Here is an 8,828-nt window from a genome sequence, read left to right on the forward strand (position 1 = left end):
AACAGTCTTTTATTTCTCCATCTCAACAAACACCAGCCTGTCCCTGATGGGTGGGGAGGGGCTTCCTGATCCTTATCTACACCTCATGTAGTCGCCGAACCTCCCCTTCAACTATGTCTTCCTTCTCCTGGTCTTCTGTTACTATAACAAATTCTGTTACTATAACAAATTGTTATAGCGAACTAGCAATGTACCATTGAGGTGGAAATATGGAACAGGAGCAATTGGATGTGTTTTGTCAATTTCACTTACCACTTGCCATGTAACTTTAAGGGGAAGCTGTGTTAGGAGTGAAATTGACTAGGAGTGAGTGAAATTGACTAGGAATTGCCGCAGTAACTATTGTGTATTACTGCAGCTCCAGTTTGGCCGGAAGAGCTGTTTTTTTTTTTGCAGGGGCAAGAGGATGCTAGTTGTTTCTGTTCCTTCAGGTAATGGTACCTGTACCAGAGCAGGTGAGTGTTTTGCTTCCATTTTGAGTAGTTCTCAGTGGGAAAAAATTAAGGCTGAGGCACTTTTTGAATTTCTGCTTCAATGTACCTGCAAAATGCACTATACTGCACCTCCACAAAAGTTTGTTTTTTTAAGTGAGGGTTGTTGGTCTGTCTCATGGATGAATCTCACAAGGGGTAAAAAAATGCAAGAGATTTGGAGATCTGCAGAACGATTTCACAGAAAACATTTCTGAGATCCAAGGTTTGACCAATGTGAAAATCTGCGGTAAGCTGTGCGTGAGAAAAAAGGCCTTTGTCGTGGAGGGTTCTTACTCTGACCAGTTTTTTAAAAATAATTTGTCTTTGGTCAAATCCCTACTTGAAATTTGCACGCAGATCCAAACCTGTTAGTTGTGAAACCGTGTCCTCTTCATCGGAGTTTCTCCCTCCCCACCGCAGTGAGCACACAGCAGACACACTCAGTTGCAGAACTCTTAGCAATCCCCACTACCAGGCGAGCTCATTTCGCCTGTCTTCCCTGATTGGCTGGTGTGCCTTGATGGGGCGGGACCTTCTCCCGCTGCGGAAACGTACGTTGTAGGGGCACAATAAAAAAAACAGCATGTAAAAGTTTAACGTTTGACTGTTTAACTGTGCAAACAGTTAATCGTCACCTGTGTAAACCATTAATGATTCAAAGTTACACGTTTGACTGTTTAACTTTTGCGTCCCCTTCTGCTGGCTGATTGCAAAAGCGGAAATGAAACCAAGGAAAGGCTGCGCGCGCACCGCAGCGCTGATTGGTTGCCCGAATTTCGCGTCACGCTCCAGGGTGGGAAACGAGTCAGGGTTTCAACCCTCATCCCTCCCCTCCGATCAGCTCTGAACCGTGTTAATGGGGTCTGTGCCACTTGCAATCCGGAGCGCGGATTGACGGGGAGAACGAGTGCCAGAAACGGAATCTGCCACGCAAGCAATGGGGAGGTCGTCCCTCAAACCTGGTTAGTTTGTGTTCTGAAACCTGGCTAAGACGGTAGTGGGGATTTGACCTTTAATAACCCACTTGGTAAATTTCTTGGAAAGACAATTATCGCATGGAAATTCCACCCACTTGGGGAGAGGGTCACGGTTTCCGATCTTTTTTTCATTCTTTTTAAAAACTAGCCCATCCTGTTTTTAAAAAAGGAGCGTGGAAGCATTTGCCCAGTTGGTTATGATTTCTGCAACTGAATGCTCCTCTTTGAATGTTGACCACGGTGAAATATTAGATCACAATAGAAGGACTGTTAGCTCGCCCCGTTGCCCATGGCAGGTAAGATTAAACCCTTCCCCAAAAATGACAGACTCTGTTGCCAAACCAATCCAAGCCACTTTCTCAAAGACACAGGCTGCATTTCCTTTGGGAGCGACCAAAACAAAAAAAGCAGCCGTTTTGATAAGCGAAGTGCTGCCCTGTACATCTGAATCAGACAGACACATCAGGTTTGATCGCCAGATGCGCTCCCTACGAAAGGTAAGATACTGTTGGGCTACAGAAACTTAGTTGTTGTGATTCATCGAAGCTGAAAACCACAGGATTAAAAGTACAAAGTTCTCATCTGTCAGAGGCAAACTGGGAAAAAAGAACACTTTCTTGATTACAATAGGAGAAGGAAGCAAGATCCTTCTAAAAGAGAGATTAAAAGGACCTCCTTTTTGCTTTCAAACCTGGCCTCTTCTTTAGATTTAGAACTCTTATGACTTCAACTGTTATGCCTGCGTTGTAAAGCCTCCCAACAAAATGACGTAGTCAACATTCATAATACTTCAAAATCACAACCAGTATTTATCCCCATTCGCTAATAATTGGATTTTGGAATTATATCTTAATTTGAATATTTAAAAATCAACTGGATTTGTGATCTTTAACATGGTTTTTGAGAAGGCAAATATTCCCTCTTTTTCCCCCTAATGTCTCTCCTAATCTGGGTTTGGTAAAACCCTGCGTGAATTTTATGTGTTCTTCTTGCTCCTTTTTCTTATCTTTGAGTATCTAGATTTAGTGATTGGATATTGAGTCTTCAGATTTAGTATTCAGCATTCAGGTGCTTGAGTATTCAGATTTAGTGATTAGTGAGTCAAGTGAAGAAATTTATAGCTATTCATAGCTATAGTTCCTTTGCTTTCTGGATAGGTTTTTTTTTAAGACCCACCTTAATTATTTTTGTTATCCTCAGACGGACCGCCTTTTACCCACCACCAAGATGCTGATACTGCTCCTCCTGTCTTTCCTCAGTGTGGAAGCATCCAATGGTTCAGGTAAGATGGAGACAAGAGGCAATTCCCACAAAACACGTGAACTGACGAAGTGGCCTTTATTGAAACAGACCATTGGTCTCCATAGCCCAACACAGCCAACTGGAGTTGCCCTTCCAGAACCTTGGGGCAGAGAAAGGGTTTTCCTATCCCCTGCTACCCCAAATCTTTTCGACTCTCTCCTGAACGCTGTGTGCATCAAGTAAATGAGAGTCCTTCTTGCAAAATGGTGAAAGTTTGCAGCTTGGAGCACGGGGGTGGAAATGAGCAGTGAGGACTGTATGTGTGTACCGCCTGTTTCACGCTTCCAAATACAAGTTATACGTAACCAGCAACCAAAATACAAATATTAAATTGATGCAGTTGGAGGCCATGACAGCAGTACAGTGTGTTGCTCGCTGATTTATGACTGTTGATGTTTTATGCTGTTTTTATATTGTTGTTGTTTGCCGCACTGAGCCCTGCAGGGGAGGGCGGGATATCAATTGAAAAATAAAATAAATAATACTTCAGATGGCTGAATAATCTGCAGCCTTTCCTTCATAAATCCAGCCCAGGCAAGGTCCTCCTCTTATTCTGAAGACGTTGGAAGCAGCGTTGGAAGCCATTTTGACCAATTGGATCGTGAGCAGGAGGGTCCCATTACAGGCCTGAGGATACGGGCTAATGACAGATATGTTGTAAGGTACATATATCTTTAGACACTCAATTGCATGTCTGTCAGAAGCCCCACAAGGGGATTGGTTGGAAGCTGTGGGGCAGACAGCAGGTCAGTCAATAGTAGGTAGAGTCCCCTAATTTTGGTTTTGTCCCTTCACCCCAGAGGTGGGATCCAGCAGATTCTCACAGGTTCCCGAGAGTAGGTTACTAATTATTTGTGTGTGCCGAGAGGGGGTTACTAATTGGTGATTTTGCCACGTGATTTTTGCCTTAGTTACACCCCTCCTCTCAGCAGTAGCACGCAGAACTTGAAGCAGTCTAGCAGGAGGTGCACCGGTGTGCGTGGCAGCCTGCGCTTGCGTGCATTCGTTTCCCGCCCAAGGACCGGCGCAGCGGCTGCGTCCTTGCTACAGCCCCGCCCAGGAATGCCCCGCCCCTGGAATACCCGGCCACGCCCCCGTTGTGCCCCGCCCAGCCCCATTGGCGCTACACCACAGTTTGAATCCCACCACCATGGGAACCTGTTACTAAAATTTTTGGATCCCACCACTGCTTCACCCCCTCCATTAGAAATATGCAGTGTGTTTCAAAATGTGCTATGGAAGGACTGACATGTCGAATTGCAATCACTGCAGAGGGTTATTATGGGGTTTAAATGGAGAAGACAACAACCATGTGAGCTATGACTGCCCCAACCTGTTGATTTCGAAGCACACTCAGCCTCCATCCAGGAAAAGATGGCTTCCCTAAATCTCACTGTCTTTGCCTTTACCAACTCAGTATCCAGGTTCGCTATGGAGATTCGTGGTCCAACCCGGAAGGGGGCATGGCGGGCAGCCCATACAACGTGGAGCTGTTTCTCGGAGAGGGGATCGTGCGGGTCTTGGGCCGCTTTGGGAGCCACGTGGAGTATCTTGCCTTCCGCACCAACCAAGGCCGCATTTTTGCCTTCGGATCCAACTTTGGCCCAGGGACATTCTTTAGTGCAGAACCTTCATTCCCAAACACGGTTCTGCGTTCCATCAGCGGCCGTTCGGGGTCTTCAGTGGATGCCATTGGGTTCCACTGGGGCACGGAACAATGAATCGCAAGGGTAGGATCGTCTCTTTTTGCTTCGCCCCCAGTATTCCACCAAAGCCCATTTACAAAGCTGTGTTCAATGTGCGCTTAATCAAATATGAATAACAAAAATCAATAAAATAACCCAAATTAAACAATGGATGGATCTGTGGGTCTTCATTATAGGGATATCGGAGAGAAGATGCATCTACACTCTGTTCCACAGAAATATGATAATAGGGTTTCAAAACTCAAAATGGAGTCCATGGTTTATACTTCAGTGCTTGGAGGACGAAATCAGTAAGGCAGTATAGAACGGGTGCCAGAGGTGGCACTCAGAGCCCTCTCAGTGGGCACATGCAAACAGTGTGCCCCCCCCCCCCCACATCTAGGCTGGCCTGGGCCGCTGGGCTTGATTATTAGCATTAAACCTAAGACCTAGTTTTGGGGAAGCAGTGTAGGTAACCCTGTTAAGCGCTGTTAAACCCCACTGATTTTCATGTGAAGAACTAAAGCGCAATCCTTTACCTGGGAGTAAGCTCGGTTGCTGGAAATGGGGCTTGCTTCTAAGTAAACTCTGCTAGGGTCATGATTCACCAGTTGGAAGATAGATAGATAGATAGATAGATAGATAGATAGATAGATAGATAGATAGATAGATAGATAGATAGATAGATAGATAGATAGATAGATAGATAGATAGATAGATAGATAGATAGATAGATAGATAGATAGATAGATAGATAGATAGATAGATAGATATTTATTACGGCCTTTTGGCCAGCCAAACCAGTTGGAAGAGTTGCACGATTCCTTCAAAGCAAAGTCACCGACTACCACCAATCTTACTCCTGAGTAATGCACGCCTCGGAGCCAACCATTTTTTCGAAACTAAAACCTCAGTATTCAGGTTAACAGGGCCGTGTTGGCACTTTGCGATAAATAAGTGGGTCTGGGTTGCAATTTGGGCACTCGGTCTCGAAAAGGTTCGCCATCACTGGTATAGCACCATCTCTTGGTTGGTATTTTTGCAGCCGTGGTTTCTGAAAGCATGTTCTGAGGAAAGCCGGTTTCCTCAGATGTCTCTCAGGAGTTGCCCAATGGGATTAATAATGGTTGATAAGTTTTCCTGGAAAACAGCTCACTTACTGCAGATTGTCCTCTTTAATGTGCGGCCACAGAAAATTGCAGTGTGTTTCTTTTATACACACACACACACACACACATATACACACATACATACATTATTATTATTATTATTATCATTATATATTATCATATATCATACACACGAATAGAGTATTAATATACACACACATACATATATATGTGTGTGTGTATGTATGTGTATGTGTATGTGTATGTGTATATTATATTATTATATTATATTATATATATTTTACCAGCTTAAAAAATTCAGAAAAAAGGAAAAGGTTAAAAACAAAAGAATTAAGGAAGTTTTTAAAAACTAACAAAGAGAATTACAGCTGATCTCCAGGCTACTGGCCGGGGTGGGGTATAATAATGCTTTTAAATAGCATTCAAAAGCCATTTTTCTGCCAGAAAACTGATCGCTCTAGCCTGGAGACCACTGCGATTCCAAAAGAATCCAGAAATAATTCCCTTTTGTGGCTAGACGTTGTTCGCCGTGATTCTCCTTTTAAACATTTGGATGTTTATCAGGGAAGAGCTGGAAACTTGAGGAGCAAACTTTGCCTCTCCCCAGCCCTGGCCTCTGTGCAAACTCCGCTGTCTGGTTTCTCCATGCAGCCAACACAGCTCAGAGGAAATAAACATGCAAGGAGGCAGGGCTGGCCGGGCTGAGAGGGAAAGCGAAAGCGGAGAGGGAGGCCGAGCCAGATTACAGTGAAACAGGCCAGGAAGGCTTTCCAGACCATTAAAATGAGCCAGGAACAAGAGCAGCGTCTCCAGCAGTTCTATACCAGCCGTGTCCACCTTTCTGGGGCCAGAGGCCAGAGAGTGGAAGAGGCCTTCTCTGCAGTGCAGACCCTGGTGGGCTATATAGTGAAATGGGCTTTCCAGTCTAGCACTGGGTTGTACCCTGAAAACCCCATCCTTGTGGGCAGCTCCGGAGAAGGGCTGCAGCTCCAGCCAGAAGACCCCTCTGTCAATTTCGATTTCCTCATCCCAGTAAGATTTAACCCGAAATTGACCATAGCGAGCGGCAGCCTGGCCACAGAGCCCGGCGGCTACGAGCACAGGCTTCCTACCTACATGTTCCGCGACGAGGGGGTGCCCGTGTGTCGCTGGGGCACGAAGGTGCTCGTGGATCTGGAGGCCGTGGAAGAGGCACACGTGGAGGTCCACTGTCACAACAAACAGGCATGGCTGGAGGACGATGAAATCGACGTGGATGAATTGAACCAATACAAGGTAGGCTGTAGGAGACTTGGTGAACACCGGGGCAGATGAGGTCCATTTAGATCAGAGGTCTTCAAACTATGGCCCTCCAGTTGTTCAGGAACTACAATTCCCATCAGCCTCTGCCAGCATGGCCAAGTAGCAGGGCTGATGGGAATTGTAGTTCCTGAACATCTGGAGGGCCATAGTTTGAAGACCCCTGATTTAGATGCAAGCAATTTAAGTGCCAGAGGCCCAAGTTTGTTGATAAAGAGGAAGGAACGTAAAGGCATTATAAATTATAGCAGCATTTCATTTAATCGCTACATTAATATAATTTTTTTTCTCTTATTGAAGTTTATAAATTTAAAGAATTTATAGTTTAGGTAAGTCAATTTCACGGTTCTTCCAGGTGTTATGGATCATATCTTTATCATCCCCGCCAGCATGATGCCGCTGGCAGGGATGATGGAACTGTAGTCCATAACAATACTGGAGGGTCAAAGCCGGAAGCTTGGATACACCTATGATTTAAGGAATATGTTGGTTTTAGGTGAGGAAAGAGAAAACTTTATTTATTTTAAGGTTAGCAAGAAATAATAATTAAGTTTACCAAAATAATTCAAACTTTTGTTGTTATGGAAGTGTTATCCTTCTATAAGTTTCTTAACTTACGTGAGTTAATTGTAATTGTGATTTATTTAATGTGCGTGGTTCTGTAACTGTTTAGTTTGTATCGTTTGTTTTTTTCTTTTGGGTGTCTTTTTGTTAAAGTTTATTTTTTAAAACTCAAAGCAACAACAACGGTGCACATGGGCAGAGGAAAGAGCCTGCGTTTGTCCCATACTAGGATTCACAGTGTGTGTTTTCCTTTGTGCAAGAGACTGCCCTGGAAAAGGCCATCAGGCGCGAATCACTTTTCATTCACCAGCTGCCTCTACTCTGCCTCCAGCCAATTCAGTTTTTTTCCATATGTGCCTGGCATGGTTGAAGTGCAAACTTGAGAATGTAAGCATGAACAAGCAAGGATAAACCTGTGTGTGAACCACATATTTGGAAATTACCCAGCAGCCAGGGCTACAACCAGAGGTGGGATCCAGCAGGTTCTCACAGGTTCCCGAGAGTAGGTTACTAATTATTTGTGTGTGCCGAGAGGGGGTTACTAATTGGTGATTTTGCCACGAGATTTTTTGGGTTTCAGCTACTCTCCTCCTCAGCAGTAGTTAACGCAGAACTTAAAGCCAGTTCCAGCAGGAGGTGCACCGGGCGCTGTGGCAGCCTTCCGCTTCGCGGCATCTTCGCTTCCCGCCTAAGGATCATGCGAGTGGCTGCGTCCTTGCCACAGCCCCGCCCAGGAATGCTCCCCGCGCCCTACCGAATGCCCGCCACGCTCGTTACGTTCTCGCCAGCCCCATTGGCGCTACCCCACAGTTTGAATCCCACCACCATGGCTACCTGTTACTAAAATATTTGGATCCCACCACTGGCTACAACTCTCTATGTTGAGATCAGGCTAGCCTGGGCCGTCCAGACACAATTGTGGTGTAAACATCTAAGCGTCCTGCTATCGTTGTCTTGGATGCTACAGTGGCAGCAGCAAACGCCACAGCTCTCCTGGCCACCAGGGCACTGCATTCACCATGCGGGTGCCAGTGGGAGCTGCAGAACAGACATCTCCCTCCACCCCTGGTCTCTATGCAATACACTCCTGCTTTAGACTTTGGAAGGTGGGACCCTGCCAAACATTCCTCCTCCTCTTTTCCTTAGGGAGAGCCCTTCACAAACACCACAACCTCGACCCCATCCAAATCCTCAAGGACTTCCACAGCTATGTCGAAATTGCTTTGGATCCAGGTACGTTTTCCCAACGAATGGAGAAATCCTTTGACCCACACTGCAGCCAATCATTCTATGATGGATATGCAAAGGGAAAACGCTGCAATTCCTGTCACCCTCCCTCTCCACAATTCCAGGGAAACCCTCTGCTTGTAGATATTTTTGCCCCAAGTAGACTCCACT

General features: G+C 45.4%; 1 protein-coding gene across 1 annotated transcript; it reads left to right on the top strand.

Moving 5' to 3' along the window:
- The first annotated feature begins 1,824 nt into the window (after positions 1-1,824).
- LOC125444533 (zymogen granule membrane protein 16-like) lies at positions 1,825-4,607 on the top strand. The gene is made up of 4 exons (XM_048517005.1): positions 1,825-1,947; positions 2,651-2,732; positions 3,282-3,414; positions 4,170-4,607. Exons 1-4 carry the CDS (start codon positions 1,930-1,932, stop codon positions 4,471-4,473), a joined length of 537 nt encoding a protein of 178 aa, XP_048372962.1. The 5' UTR covers positions 1,825-1,929; the 3' UTR covers positions 4,474-4,607.
- Positions 4,608-8,828: the final 4,221 nt, after the last annotated feature.

Source organism: Sphaerodactylus townsendi, linkage group LG15 (assembly GCF_021028975.2).
Source record: "Sphaerodactylus townsendi isolate TG3544 linkage group LG15, MPM_Stown_v2.3, whole genome shotgun sequence".
In the NCBI taxonomy this organism is placed as follows: Eukaryota; Metazoa; Chordata; class Lepidosauria; order Squamata; family Sphaerodactylidae; genus Sphaerodactylus; species Sphaerodactylus townsendi.

Coding starts and splice junctions, on each gene's coding strand:
- LOC125444533 (XM_048517005.1), top strand. Junction 2,733..3,281: donor GGAAGCATCCAATGGTTCAG/GTAAGATGGAGA, acceptor TCATAAATCCAG/CCCAGGCAAGGTCCTCCTCT. Junction 3,415..4,169: donor AATGACAGATATGTTGTAAG/GTACATATATCT, acceptor TTACCAACTCAG/TATCCAGGTTCGCTATGGAG.